The 15,921-nt window shown below is 47.7% G+C and overlaps 1 protein-coding gene across 4 annotated transcripts in view; it reads right to left on the minus strand.

Annotated features, from left to right (window-relative positions):
• zfat (zinc finger and AT hook domain containing) overlaps positions 1–15,921 on the minus strand; it is a 187,173-nt gene that overhangs the window by 39,426 nt on the left and 131,826 nt on the right. For all 4 annotated transcript variants that reach the window (XM_072468251.1, XM_072468252.1, XM_072468250.1 and 1 more), the window contains one exon: positions 5,504–5,592. In XM_072468251.1, coding sequence (XP_072324352.1) covers positions 5,504–5,592 — 89 coding nt within the window. The remainder of the gene's footprint in view (positions 1–5,503; positions 5,593–15,921) is intronic.

Genomic DNA, 15,921 nt, shown 5'->3' on the forward strand with positions numbered 1-15,921 from the left:
ATAATCTCCCCTCTAAATGCTGCCTTCAAGCCTCCTATAATATGGCCACCGACGCTTTCCCGTTCTGATTAAGCTCCACGTAATCCCCAATTGCCAGCCTAAACTTTTCACAAAACCCCTTATCTGCCAAAAGACCTGAATCCAGCCTCCATCCTGGCCTCTGCACCTGCATCGAGCTAAGCCTCACCTCCAGACACTGTGGCGCATGATCCAAAATCATGATACCCGCATACTCCACCCCACCACCCCCATCAGTACCGCTCAACTCAATACAAATTCCAGAATAACCTTACACATGCGCAAGAAGGAGTGCTCTTTCTCTCCGCGCACTCCCCCACACCCCCCTCCCCGGATCATCCACTCGCATACGTTCCACAAACCCTCCAAATTCCATCGCCATACTCGTCCTTCCCATTGACTTTGGGCTTGGCCAGTTCACTTTCAGCTCCATCACACAATTAAGATCTCCACCCATAATCAATTGGTGCGTATACAAGTCCAGGATCACTTCCACCAGCACCTTTACAAATCTGCGTCATCCCAATTCAGCGCATATACATTGACTCGCACCATCGACGACATCCCCTCCATCTTCTACCCCTCCCCCCCCCCCCCCACCACCCCCCCCACACACACACCCGCAGTCCCGCACTTCCTTGGCTTTGTTCAACAAAATGGCCAGCCCCCACGGCGTTGATTCAAACTCCAAGTGAAATAGTTGTCCCACCCAACTCTTCCTCAACCTAACCCTTCACCCAGAAGTACGTCTCCTGCAGAAAAATCATCTCCGCTTTCAAACTCCTCAGGTGCGCAAAAACCCGGGACCTCCTAACCAGCTCGTTTAGCCTCTGGATGTTCCACGTCACGACTCTTAGCGGAGGCTTACATCTCCATTCCCCTCTACCATCAGCCATCATGTCCCACCAGTTCCACCTCATTTAATACCGCCATAAACCAGTTCCATCCAAATTGGCCCCCCTCTCGGCCCATGACCACACTCAGCTTCCAACTCTGCCACGTCGCAAGCCCCCCCCCCCCCCTAAACCTGGCCACCTCACGCGGCCTTCCCCCCACATCCCTGATCTAACCAGAATTACTTGCTAGTGTGACAACTTCCGCTGGAAGGCCTCCCCCAGCACATCCCTTCCTCACCGGTCCCTTCTACACATGTACAATTGGACCCTTACCCACCCAATGAGCTCCACCATATACACCCCTTACCCATAAAGAAAAGAATTCAAAATCACAAATCACCTCTTCACAAAAAGAAAAACACCACAAATGGCAGGGGGGCTGGGGGGAGGAAGAGATCACCCCCTTACATATTTACACCTCCCAAAACAATTCACACCCTCTGGAAACACAATCATCCTTTGTGGATTTAACGCCTCCATCTCACACCAACTGTCAGTTCTTCCCCAGTTTATGGTCCATTATAAAGTCATTTGCCTCTTCTGGCATCTCAAAGTAATGCTCCCGGCCATCAAACATAACCCAAAGTTTCACCAGATACAAATGCCCAAACCAAATCGTCCTGGGATAGAGCATAGCCTTGGCCTTGTTGAATCCAGCTCCGCTCTTCGCCAGCTCCACGCCAATGTCCTGGTATATTCGGACATGGTTCCACTCCCATTCACAGTCTCGCTTCTCCCTGGCCCACCTCAGAATCTTCTCCTTCTCCATGAAATTGTGCAATCACACAATCACAGCCCGCGGCGGCTTCCCCCGCTCTCGTCTTCTTCCTCAAGGACCCGTGGGCCCGGTCCACCTCTGGGGCCTCGTCTCCACCAGCTCAGCCAGCATCCTTGACATGTACTTTGTGGCACTCGTTCCTTCCTCGCTCTCTGGCAGACCCACAATTCGCAGGTTTTGCCGCCTAGACCTGTTCTCCTGATCCACCACCTTCACTCGCAGTGACTTATGTAGATCCCCAGGATCCCCACCTCTGCCTTCAAAGACACAATGCGATCACTTAGATCAGACACCACCATCTCCACGCCGCGTATTATCGTCCCTTGTGCCTCGAGGCACTTCTCTACCTGGTCCTGCCATCCTCGGAGGTGCCACTGCTCCCTCAATAGCCTTCGACCAGTCGCCATCTCCTTCTTTTGCTGGCGAAATTCCTCCTTGGCGAAGACCATCAACTGCTCAATCTGGGGTTTTCTCACTGGAGACAACCCTTCCCCCTCCGCAATTCTCAAAATTGTTGCTGCACCACAGATCCCCTCCAACTCCTTAGCCAGGTCTTTAACTGTTTTTTGCCAGGTCTGGTAGCAGTAGACATGCCAATCTAGGGGAGAACCTCTCCTTCTACCCCTTCTGCACCACATTTCTGCAGGAACTACCCAACTAATGGGTATCAGTACCCAAACCAATGCCTTTGAGCCAGAGCTAGCCTGTGTGCGACCACTCACTCCATGGCTGCCACCAGAAATCCACTATCATCATAGAATTTACAGTGCAGAAGGAGGCCATTCGGCCCATCGAGTCTGCACCGACTCTTGGAAAGAGCACCCTACCCAAGCCCACACCACCCTATCCCCATAACCCAGTAACCCCACTCAACCAACACCAAGGGCACTTTTGGACACTAAGGGCAATTTAGAATGGCCAATCCACCTAACCTGCACATCTTTAGACTGTGGAAGGAAATTGGAGCACCTGGAGGAAACCCACGCACACACGGGGAGAACGTGCAGACTCCGCACAGACAGTGACCCAGCCGGGAATGGAACCTGGGACCCTGGAGCTGTGAAGCAATTGCGCTAACCACTATGCTACTGTGCTGCCCTGGGTATCATTCCTGGGTATGTCCTGTCACACTGGCAGGACAGACCTAGCAGCGGTGGAAGCACAGTGGGGAGGGAGCTGTCCTAGGAGTCCTCAACATCGACTCTGGACCCCATGAAGTCTCATGGCTTCAAGTTAAACATGGGCAAGGAAGCCTCTTGCTGATTATTATATACCGTCCACCATCAGCTGATAAATCAGTACTCTTCCATGTTGAACACCACTTGGAGGAAGCACTGAGGGTGGCAGGGTGCAGAATGTACTCTGGGTGGGGAACTTCACCAAGAGTGGCTTGGTAGTACTACCACAGACCGAGCTGGCCGGGTCCTAAAGGACATAGCTGCTAGACTGGAATTGCAATAGGTAATGAGGGAACCAACAAGAACCACTTTGAGGATCATTGCCGATGAGACAAGCATCCCAAAATATGTTTTGCGAGATGAGTGACTTCGCCTGTGGAGAAACAACTGGCACCAGCAGCTCACCAAACTTATTAAAATGAGTCCTGAGGCACAATGTTTTTGCTGTTTGGCACACAAGTAGTCCTGTGCTGCAGCTCCCCCAGGTCGACACCTCAATTTTAGGTATGCCTGATGTTGCTCCTGGCATGCACTCCTGCACTCTTCATTGAACCATAATAGATAGAGCTAAGAGAGTCCATACCAAACGCATCAGATCTAAACTCTACAGTCCTGCCGCATCCAAACTAATGCCTTTCTTTTGGGACCAGCCCTCCTGCAAAGAATCAATTCTTGACCCAGATGAATTTTGACCTCTTGATGTCAAACCGCATGATTTTAGGAAGAGGAAAAGCATAGAGCATGCTATATTTGGAACGTGAAAAGAACAATGCCCAGAAGAGGCGGCCGGCACAGACGGTAGCACAGTGGTTAGCACTGCTGCCTCACAGTGCCAGGGACCCAGCCTGTACCAATGTACAATTTCTATTTTCAGGGTTTTCCTTAATCTAATTCATTCTTTCCTAAAAGCGCAACATCATGAAGATATTTTCAACTTTTAGTCCCTTCATTATCTTATTTTAACTGCGATATGGTATCATTGAACTACTGCTTCCCGATTTATCGTATTTTACTTTCTACTCTTTTCAAATTTTGATGTGACTTACATTATGAGACTCAATTCCCTGGGGCTCTATTTTCCTACCAGAGGTGATCTGCGTCATGGTCCCTCTCTGCTACTAGTCAGCCAGGAGGTTTGATTTTCATCACGTCGGGGTCTATTTCATTCTAGAGATGGTGTGCCACATAATTAGTGTCTGGGGTGGTGGGAATGGAGGCTGGACACCAGGGTGGTGGGTTATGTTCTAACCGAAGCGGTAGCCATTGCTGTGGTTGCCATGTATGTGGCGGGAAAAAGATGAGAGGATTTGCACAGTGGCTAGGGCAAATGGAGAGCTGGGACCCAGGATAGGGTACGGAAAGGTTCATTACTAAGATTTTATTATTGCTCAGCATTTTTTTGACCAAACTTTCATTTTCTTTGCATTATGTGAAACTATGTTAGTGCTGCCTCCCCTGTTCACACCAGTTGCAGCTGGTCATCTTCAGAGAGATCCCAGGGGACATCCACCCCCACAAAAGTAATGGGAGGTCAGAAAATGATCTCTTAATGAGTCCTTAATGACTTCAAGCCGTCATTTAACAAGGCAGATGACTTCATTTTCCTGCCGAGCCCCCTGCTTTCTGCCCCTGCCCAACCTCAGGAAAAACAGTCGGGGATGAAGGCCTGTGCCAATTTCTTGCTGTCCTGCCTCTGTGCCTTCCCAAGTTGAGATGGGAAAATTCCTGCTAACCATAACAGTTATTACATCAAGGGTACCAGCAGCCAGTGCAACATTACAGACCACTGTGTTATCATAGACCAACATCTTACTTCCATGCTATTATAGAATCATAGAATTTAATGTGCAGAAGGCAGTCACCCGGCCCATCGAGTCTGCACCGGCCCTTGGAAGAGCACCCTACCCAAGCCCACACCCCCACCCTATCCCCACAATCCAGCAACCCCACCTAACCTCTTGGGACACTAAGGGCAATTTAGCATGGCCAATCCACCTAACCTGCACATCTTTGGACTGTGGGACAAAACCGGAGTACCAGAGGAAACTCACGCAGACACGAGGAGAACGCGCAGACTCCGCACAGACAATGACCCAAGCCGGGAATTGAACCTGGGACTCTGGAGCTGTGAAGTAACTGTGTTAACCACTGTGCTACCGCAAACGATGCTGCCCTGAGAAGCAATGCAACATGGATCTGTGCCAAAAAAAGCGCCTGATTTTAATCATGCTGCTGTGAATAATTGTGAAGGACTCATGGGCTTCCCCATAAGAGGAAGCACACTGAAGGGTCACCTAGGCCTCTTTGATTTGTTTCTTCGAAACTGAAAAGCATTCCTTCAGAAAGAGCAACAGCCAATCCCAGTTCAGTCAACATTTCATGAATAGTGAGATTGCCCAACTTTCGATCTTAATATAACTTCCTCATTCACAATATCCTTGCGTCACCAGTAATGTTGCCCATTAACCACTGGACATGCCAGTCATGATTCAACATCCTGACTACAACCGTCTACATCTACAATCTGATCTTGGTTAGAGTCCCTCATAATAGCCTTCACTGGAAGCAGTGCCAAACCATCAATGTTCAAAGAAATGTCTCATAAGATTTGATTGCAGACAAATAATGCTTGCCTTGAATGCGGCATGCTGCTCCATATGTCGAAGGAGGTTTGGCTTTTGCGCTGCCGTGTAGTCACACACTGTACATTTATACTGTTTACCTGCAGGACAAGAAAACAACTAGTATGAGGAAAGAAATAATATTATCAACAATTTATGTACAGTATTTAGCACAGGGCTAAATTGCTGGCTTTGAAGGCAGGCCACTAGCACAGTTCAATTCCCGTACCAGCCTCCCCGAACAGGCGCCGGAATGTGGCGACTAGGGGCTTTTCACAGTAACTTCATTTGAAGCCTACTTGTGACAATAAGCGATTTTCATTTCATTTCATGCAGTGAAAATGCCTTTTGTAAAATGTGTGTAATTGATACTTCCCTTCTTATCAATTATATTTAAAAATACCAAATTGAATCAAGTAATGTGAAAGTTTTAAACAGCTTTCAGCTCGGGTAATGCAAGGCACGGGAATAAAAATAATTTGAATTATGGATAAATGTTTATTAATTTAAACAAATTGTTTAACATTGCCGGCATAGAGAAACCCCAGATTGCAGAATGAACAGAGAGGGAAGTTGAGAATTTGGTGAGTGGGATTTTTGGCAAGGTTGGGTAGGTTGGAGAAGTAGGCTGCAAGTGTTGGGCACACTGGATAGGTGGAGTTTGTTCAAGGAACAGCTACTGCATGTTCTTGATAAGTACGTACCGGTCAGGCAGGGAGGAAGGCGTCGAGCGAGGGAACCGTGGTTTACCAAGGAAGTGGAATCTCTTGTTAAGAGGAAGAGGGAGGCCTATGTGAAGATGAGGTGTGAAATTTCAGTTGGGGCGCTTGATAGTTACAAGGTAGCGAGGAAGGATCTAAAGAGAGAGCTAAGACGAGCAAGGAGGGGACATGAGAAGTATTTGGCAGGTAGGATCAAGGAAAACCCAAAAGCTTTCTATAGGTATGTCAGGAATAAAAGAATGACTAGGGTAAGAGTAGGGCCAGTCAAGGACAGGGATGGGAAGTTGTGTGTGGAGTCTAAAGAGATAGGCGAGATACTAAATGAATATTTTTCGTCAGTATTCACTCAGGAAAAAGAGAATGTTGTGGAGGAGAATGCTGAGACCCAGGCTATTAGAATAGATGGCATTGAGGTACGTAGGGAAGAGGTGTTGGCAATTCTGGACAGGCTGAAAATAGATAAGTCCCCGGGGCTTGATGGGATTTATCCTAGGATTCTCTGGGAAGCCAGGGAAGAGATTGCTGAGCCTTTGGCTTTGATTTTTATGTCATCATTGGCTACAGGAATAGTGCCAGAGGACTGGAGGATAGCAAATGTGGTCCCTTTGTTCAAGAAGGGGAGCAGAGACAACCCCGGAAACTATAGACCGGTGAGCCTCACGTCTGTTGTGGGTAAAGTCTTGGAGGGGATTATAAGAGACAAGATTTATAATCATCTAGATGGGAATAATATGATCAGGGATAGTCAGCATGGCTTTGTGAAGGGTAGGTCATGCCTCACAAACCTTATCGAGTTCTTTGAGAAGGTGACTGAACAGGTAGACGAGGGTAGAGCAGTTGATGTGGTGTATATGGATTTCAGTAAAGCGTTTGATAAGGTTCCCCACGTTAGGCTATTGCAGAAAATACGGAGGCTAGGGATTGAGGGTGATTTAGAGATGTGGATCAGAAATTGGCTAGCTGAAAGAAGACAGAGGGTGGTGGTTGATGGGAAATGTTCAGAATGGAGTTCAATTACAAGTGGCGTACCACAAGGATCTGTTCTGGGGCCGTTGCTGTTTGTCATTTTTATAAATGACCTAGAGGAGGGTGCAGAAGGGTGGGTGAGTAAATTTGCAGACGACACTAAAGTCGGTGGTGTTGTCGACAGTGTGGAAGGATGTTGCAGGTTACAGAGGGACATAGATAAGCTGCAGAGCTGGGCTGAGAGGTGGCAAATGGAGTTTAATGTAGAGAAGTGTGAGGTGATTCACTTTGGAAGAAATAACAGGAATGCGGAATATTTGGCTAATGGTAAAATTCTTGGAAGTGTGGATGAGCAGAGGGATCTCGGTGTCCATGTACATAGATCCCTGAAAGTAGCCACCCAGGTTGATAGGGTTGTGAAGAAGGCCTATGGAGTTTTGGCCTTTATTGGTAGAGGGATTGAGTTCCGGAGTCATGAGGTCATGTTGCAGCTGTACAAAACTCTGGTACGGGCGCATTTGGAGTATTGCGTACAGTTCTGGTCACCTCATTATAGGAAGGACGTGGAAGCTTTGGAACGGGTGCAGAGGAGATTTACCAGGATGTTGCCTGGTATGGAGGGAAAATCTTATGAGGAAAGGCTGATGGATTTGAGGTTGTTTTCGTTAGAGAGAAGAAGGTTAAGAGGAGACTTAATAGAGGCATACAAAATGATCAGGGGGTTAGATAGGGTGGACAGTGAGAGCCTTCTCCCGCGGATGGAAATGGCTAGCACGAGGGGACATGGGATAATAGATATAGGACAGAGGTAGGTTCTTTACGCAAAGAGTGGTGAGGCCGTGGAATGCCCTACCTGCAACAGTAGTGAACTCGCCAACATTGAGGGCATTTAAAAGTTTATTGGATAAGCATATGGATGATAATGGCATAGTGTAGGTTAGATGGCTTTTGTTTTTTGACTTCCCATCGGTGCAACATCGTGGGCCGAAGGGCCTGTACTGCGCTGTATCGTTCTATGTTCTAATGTGCAATTAGGCCAAGCTAAAATTTGATTTAACATTTAGAATTGAAAAAGTGGAAAGAAAACATCCAGTTATGCACAGTTAACAGTTAACAAGGGCAGCACGGTAGCATTGTCCATGTGCTGTGGTGTAGGTTGACCCACAGTGCTGAAGATACATCCACAGTGCTGTTACGAAGGGAGTTTCAGCATTTTGATTTAATAACAGTGAGGGAATGGCGATATATTTCCAAGTCAGGTGTGTGTGGTTTGGAGGGTAATTTGCCTGTGGTGAGGGTGTTTCCATGCATCTGCTGCCCTTGCCTTCTAGATGGAAGGGTTCATGGGTTTCGAAGATGCGGCATGGTAGCACAGTGGTTAGCACTGTTGCTTCACAGCTCCTGAGTCCCAGGTTCGATTCTCGGCTTGGGTCACTGTCTGTGCGGAGTCTGCACACTCTCCCCATGTCTACGCGTGTTTCCTCCGGGTATTCCGGTTTCCTCCCACAGTCCAAAGATGTGGAGGTTAGGTGGATTAGCCATGATAAATTGTCCTTTGTGTCCAAAAAGGTTTGTTGGGGTACTGGGTTACGGGGATAGGGTGGAGGCATGGGCTTAAGTAGGGTGCTTTTTCCAAGGGTCGGTGCAGACTTGATGGACCGAATGGCCTCCTTCTGCACTGAAAATTCTGGCCTCCTTCTGCACTGTAAATTCTATGATTCTAACAAGTGATTGCCGGAAAGAAGCAGAGTGCACAAAGGTAACTGAGGCGACTGAAATGATCAAAGGCAAAGATTCCAATTGTCAATCCTCTTACCTGCTATTTTAACTGCTGGTGAAAAGGCTTTGTTTATTTTTAAAAAAATGTATTTTATTACCAACATGTATTAAAACATACTTTGGAGGTTTATCCGATCACATCAGAATGGATGTTACTTATGTTACCTTAGATTGGACTTCAACTGAAGGTCAAGGTGACTAGCAACAATACCCATGACAGCCTGAAGCTCAGTGACATGTAGCTGCATAGAACGAGGAGACCAATACGGAGGTGTAATTCTCAAGAAGCACCACCCATGCATCATGGGGCAGGATCTTGGGTTTTGGTTCAGCACTCAGATATAGGGGACAAATGGGGGTCACCCCACACTATGTCAGAAATAGTGACATGGCAGTGACTTGTCTCAATTTGGCAAATTAATTTAGCTAGGGGCTGGGCTCACTATCCAATTAAGGTCAGAGGGTGTGTTCTCAAAGCTGTGGAGACAATAGGAGGCCCTCTACCTCGGAAGGAGCTGGAGCCTGCCTTTCAGGTGAGAAAGTGAAAGAGCACATTCATCTTGAGGAACCCTCTCTCCAACTTTTTAAACTTTCAAATGAAAAGTGGGCTCAGCTGCCAGACCACCTGTGTGGAGGCCAAGCTAAAGTTTAGTTGAACATTTAGAATTTCAAAAACTGTAAAGAAAACTTCCAGTTATGCACGGTTAGAAGTTAACTCCACAGGGTGATTTTTGGCTCCAAATATGTAGATAGAGCCTCAAAGCATGACTGGAATGCTGGTCTCCCTCCCCATCTGCTCCAGAAGGCTGCCTCCAGCAACTGGCCTAGCCGCCAAAGCCTCAATAAGAGGCCTGACGGATTGGAAAATTCCAATCGGTGTCTGACAATAGGCTGCAATCGGCCTTTAATTTAAAAAAAATAAATTTAGAGTACCCAATTAATTTTTTCCAATTAAGGGGCAATTTAGTGTGGCCAATCCACCTAGCCTGCACATCTTTGGGTTGTGGGGCGAAACCACGCAAACACGGGGAGAATGTGCAAACTCCACACGGACAGTGACCCAGGGCCGGGATCGACCCTGGGCCCTCGGTGCTGTGAGGCAGCAGTGCTAACCCACTGCATCAGCAATCGACCTTTAATGAGTCAACTCACTGTTTTCAGCCATTACTGCAGCTTCTCTTATCTTAAAAACCTGATGGTACTCCAGATGGGAGCTTACACGCAAAGGGACATTATTTTTAAATTCTTTTAATAGAATCGCCTCTTTTAAGGATTTCAAAATTTTGTTGACCCTCTTAAAAAATCCTTTCATGGCTGTCGAGAGAAAAAAGATTGAATCAAAGTGTGGAGGATGGCCTGGGGGAAGTGAACATACTCCGAGAATAGGAACAGAAACAGTCCAAAGACTTTTCTTAAATTCAATTCTGGGATGTGGGCAATGCAGGCTAGGTCTTATGATGGAAGGAAATCAGTGATAAAGCAGCTGAAGATGGTTGGGCCGAGGACACTACCCTGAGGAAGCCCTGCAGTGATGCCCTGTAGCTGAGGTGACTGACCTCCAACCATCACAACAATTTTCCATTGTGCCAGTTATGACTCCAACCAGCGGAGAGCTTTCTCCCCGATTCCCATTGACTCCAGTTTTGCTAGGGGTCCTTGATGCCACACTCGGACAAAAGCTGCTTTGATTTCAAGGGCGTCACTCTCACCTCACCTCTGGAGCTCAGATCTTATGTCCATGTTTGAAACAAGGCTGTAATGAGGTCAGATGCTGAGTCACCCAGACGTCAGTGAACAGGTTATTGCTAAGTCAGTGTCACTAGGTTGCATTGTTGATGACTCCTTCCATCATTTTACTGGTGATCGAGAATAGGCTGATAGGGCGGATATTGGAAACGTTGGATTTGTCCTGCTTTGTGTGTCCAGGACACACCTGGGCAATTTTCCACATTGCTTGGTAGATTGCAGTGTTGTGGCTGTACTGGAACAGCCTGGCTAGGGATGTGGTTCTGGAGCACAGGTCTACGGCACTATTACTGGAATATTGTCAGGGCCCATAGTCTTTGCAGTATAGTGCCTTCAGCCATTTTGTGATTTCATATGGAGTGAATGGAAGTGGCGGAAGACTAGGAATCTCCGGAGGAGGCATTTTTCCCCCTCATTTTTACGGGATGTGGGCTTCGCTGGCTACACCAGCATTTGTTTCCCATCCCTAATATGCCTTAAGAAGGTGGTGGTGAGCTGACTTCTTGAACCACTTCAGTCCATGTGGTGTACGTACACCCACTGTGGTATTAGGGAGTTCCAGAATTTTGAACCAGTCGCTGTGAAGGAACGGCGATATATTTCCAAGTCAGAATGGGGAGTGACTTGGAGGGGAACTTCCAAGTGGTGGTGTTCCCATGTATTTGCTGCCCTTGTCCTTCTAGATAATAATAAACTTTATTGTCACAAGTAGGCTTATATTAACACTGCAATGAAGTTACTGTGAAAAGCCCCTAGTCAACACATTCCGGCGCCTGTCTGGCACACAGAGGGAGAATTGCAGAATGTCCAAATTACCTAATCGCACAGATAGTAGTGGTCGTGGGTTTGGAAGGTGCTTCCGAAGGAGTGAGTTCTGCAGTGCATCTTGCAGATGGTACACACTGCTGCTACTGTGCATCGGTGGTGGTGGTGGAGAGAGTGAATGTTTGGGGAAGGGGTACCAATCAAGCGGGCTGGTTTGTCCTGGATGGTGTCGAGCTTCTTCAATGTTGATGGAGTTGCACTCATCCAGATAAGTGGGGAGTTTTCCATCATACGCCTGACTTGTGCCCTGTAGATGGTGGACAGGCTTTGGAGGGTCAGGAGATGAGTTACCCACCACAGGATTCCTAGCATTTGACCTGCTCTGGTAGCCACAGTATTTATATGGCTAGTCCAATTCAGTTTCTGGTCAATGGTGACCTCCAGGGTGTTGATAGTTGGGAATTCAGTGATGTTAATGCCATTGCATGACAAGGTGCGATGGTTTGATTCTTTCTTGTTGGATAGTCATTACCCGGCACTTGTGTGGCACAAATGTAACTTGCCACTTATCAGCCCAAGCCTGGATATTGGCCAGGTCTTGCTGCATTTGGACATGGGCTACTTCATTATCTGAGAATGAACGAATCGTGAATGATACTGAACATTGTGCAATCATCACTGAACATCCCCACTTCTGACCTAATGTTCGAAGGAAGGTCATGGATGAAGCAGCTGAAGATGGTTGTGCCTCGGACACTACCCTGAGCAACTCCTGCAGTGATGACCTGGAGCTGAAATGAGTGGCCTCCAGCAACCACAACTATCATCCTTTGTACCAGGTATGACTCCAACCAGCAGGCGCTTTCTCCCTGTTCCCACTGACACCGGTTTTGCTAGAGCTACTTGATGCCATACTCGGTCAAATGTTATCTTGATGTCAAGGCAGTCACTCTCACCTCATCTCTGCCATTCAGCTCTTTTGCCCATGTTTGGGCCAAGGCTGTAATGAGGTCAGGAGCGGAGTAACCCTGCCAGAACCTAAACTGAGCATTCATGAGTTGAATTAATCACTTAATTCTTACAAATGAAAGAAATTAACCGTTTACTGCCATATCTGGAGTGGTAGAATAGGAGAGTCATTTAACCTCTCCTCATGTGGTCATAACAAAATAAAATTGTATTAATACAGTTGCTTAATCGGTGACACCCTAGTGCACTCCTCCATTATCCACTTCCTATGGCACCTTTTGTTGCAATTGCATCAGGTGTAAAACCTTTCCCTTTACCTCCTGCCTCCTCATCGTTCAAAGCCCCAAACACTCCTTTCAGATGATATATTTCATTTACACTTCCTTGAATTTGGTCTACTGCGTTTGCTGCTCCCAATGTGATCTCCTCTACATTGGGGAGACTAAATGCAGACTGGATGACCACTTTGCGAATTACCTTCCACAAGCTCAGTCCACAAGCATGATCCCAACCTTCTTGTTGCTTGCCATTTCAACTCAGCACCTTGATCCTATGCGTGTCCTTGGTCTGCTGCAATGCTTCAATGAAGCACAATGCAAACTGTGCCCGTTAGGCACATTACCCCTTCAGGACTCAACTTTGCATTCATCAACTTTAGACTGTGACCCTTGTCCTCCATCTTGACCCTTTTTGTCATCCAAAATATTTTTACCCCAATGCAACCAACCCCTCCCTCCCCCACTTTCTGTGTGCCTGAACAGTCTGGTGCACATTCGCCTCAGGGCCCAGGTAAGTTTTTTTGTTCTTGATTTAAAATTAAATTTATAGGGTCAACTAGCACCAGGATAAGAGCTACATCTTAACTTGGTGTCCATTGCCACCTTCCACAGTGCTTGATCTCAATGCCCATCTACTGAGCTGCCTTTTCTTTCTTGCAAGGCAGTAGGAAACCCCAACATGGTTACCGCCTGTCTTTGCTTCTGGCACCAGGCAAGCAATTCCCACCTCTAATTGGGCGCTTAGCTCACCTTGTGCCCAACTAGGGCATTTGAATTCAAAGATCACATCACCAAGGTGCAAGGCTGCCACTATGTTTGCCATGTTTCAAAGCACTGGGACTATTCCAAATCTAGAGAACCACAGAATCCCTACAGTGCAGAAGGAGGCCATTCAGCACATTTGAGTCTGCAGCGACCCTCCGAAAGAGGACCTCACCGAGACCTACTCCCTGGCCCATCCCCGCAACCAAACCTACACATCTGTGGACACTGAAGGGCAATTTAGTATGGCCACTCCACTTAAACTGCACATCTTTGGACTGTGGAAGGAAACCGGAGCTCCCAAATGAAACCCACGCAGACATGGGGAGAATGTGCAAACTCCGCACAGTCACCCAAGGTCAGAATTGAACCTGTGAGGCATCAGTGCTAACCATGTGCCACTGTGCTGCCCATGGCCATTTCAGAGGGCATTTAAGAGACAATCACATTGCTGTTGGTCTGAAGTCACATGGAATTCTGAGGATCAAAACCAATGCATTCACTTTCTCATTTGGAACCCTAGAATGTAGGCCATCGGATCTGGCAGGTTTGTCAAATCTTTGGTACTATGAATTTCTCCAATCTTTCTTTATTAATATTAATTACTTTATATTTGTTATCCATATTAGATACTTGGTTCCCAAATATTTCTGGGACGTTTCTCGTGTCTTTTACTGTGAAGTCATCCAAGTACATAAGAAATAGGAGTGGACCATAAAGCTCCTCAATAGTTCCGTCATTCGGTGTAATCATGGCTCATCTCCTGCCTCAGCACCAATTTCCCATACGCTGCCCATATTGACTGGTTAACCGAGAGATCAACCTTTTTTCTTTTTTTAAAATATATTTTATTAAAGTTTTCAAACACAATTTTCCCCCTTTACAAATCAACAAAAACGGTAACATGATAACTGATAGATAACATTGTTTAAATAAAATAGTGAACTAACAAAATAACACAAAATAGTGCTCCCCCCCCGCCCCTTCACCCCATCTAGAACAAAAACAATTCCCCCCCCCCCCTCTCTGGGCTGCTGCTGGCTATCTATTTTCCCCCTAACGTTCCGCTAGGTAGTCGAGGAACGGTTGCCACCGCTTGGTGAACCCCTGAGCCGATCCTCTCAGCGCAAACTTCATCCGCTCCAGTTTTATGAACGCTGCCATATCGTTTATCCAGGCCTCCACGCCGGGGGGTTTCGCTTCCTTCCACATGAGTAAAATCCTTCGCCGGGCTACTAGGGACGCAAAGGCCACAATATCGGCCTCTTTCACCTCCTGCACTCCTGGCTCATCCGCTACCCCAAATATAGCTAACCCCCAGCTTGGCTTGACCCGGACCTTCACCACCTTCGAGATCACTCCCGCCACTCCCCTCCAGTGCCGGACACGACCAAAACATACGTGTGTGGTTCGCCGGGCTTCCCCCGCACCTGTCCTCCACTCCAAAGAACCTGCTCAACCTCGCTCCCGTTATATGTGCTCTATGTAGCACCTTAAATTGGATCAGGCTAAGCCTGGCACACGAGGAAGAGGAATTTACCCTACTTAGGGCATCAGCCCACAAACCCTCCTCAATCCCCTCCCCGAGCTCTTCTTCCGATTTTCCTTTCTGCTCTTCTACTAGCTCCTCCCCCTCTTCTCTCATCTCCCGGTATATTTCGGACACTTTGCCCTCCCCGACCCACACCCCCGAAAGCACTCTATCCTGGATCCCCTGTGTCGGGAGCAGCGGAAATTCCCTCACCTGTTGTCTCGTGAACGCCCTCACCTGCATATACCTAAAGATATTCCCCGGAGGCAGCTCATACTTTTCCTCTAGCGCTCCCAAGCTCGCAAACGTCCCATCTATAAATAAGTCTCCCACTCTCCTAATTCCTGCCCGGTGCCAGCTCTGGAACCCTCCGTCCAACCTCCCTGGGGCAAACCTATGGTTGTTCCTGATTGGGGACCACACCGAGGCTCCCAGCACACCCCTCTGTCGCCTCCATTGCCCCCAGATACTTAATGTTGCCGCCACCACTGGGTTCGTGGTAAACCTTTTCGGGGAGAGCGGTAGTGGCGCCGTCACCAGCGCTTTTAAGCTTGTTCCTTTACAGGACGCCATCTCCAGCCTTTTCCATGCCGCCCCCTCTCCCTCTATCATCCACTTACGGATCATCGCCACATTGGCGGCCCAGTAATAGTCGCCCAAATTCGGCAACGCCAGTTCCCCTCTGTCCCTGCTACGTTGCAGGAACCCCCTCCTTACCCTCGGGGCCTTCCCTGCCCACACGAAGCTCATGATGCTCCTATCTATTTTCTTGAAAAAGGCCGTAGTGATCAATATAGGGAGACATTGAAACACAAATAGGAACCTCGGGAGGACCATCATCTTAATCGCCTGCACTCTGCCCGCCAGTGACAGCGGCTGCATATCCCACCTTTTGAAATCCTTTTACATTTG

This window comes from Scyliorhinus torazame, chromosome 11 (assembly GCF_047496885.1).
Source record: "Scyliorhinus torazame isolate Kashiwa2021f chromosome 11, sScyTor2.1, whole genome shotgun sequence".
Taxonomy (NCBI): Eukaryota; Metazoa; Chordata; class Chondrichthyes; order Carcharhiniformes; family Scyliorhinidae; genus Scyliorhinus; species Scyliorhinus torazame.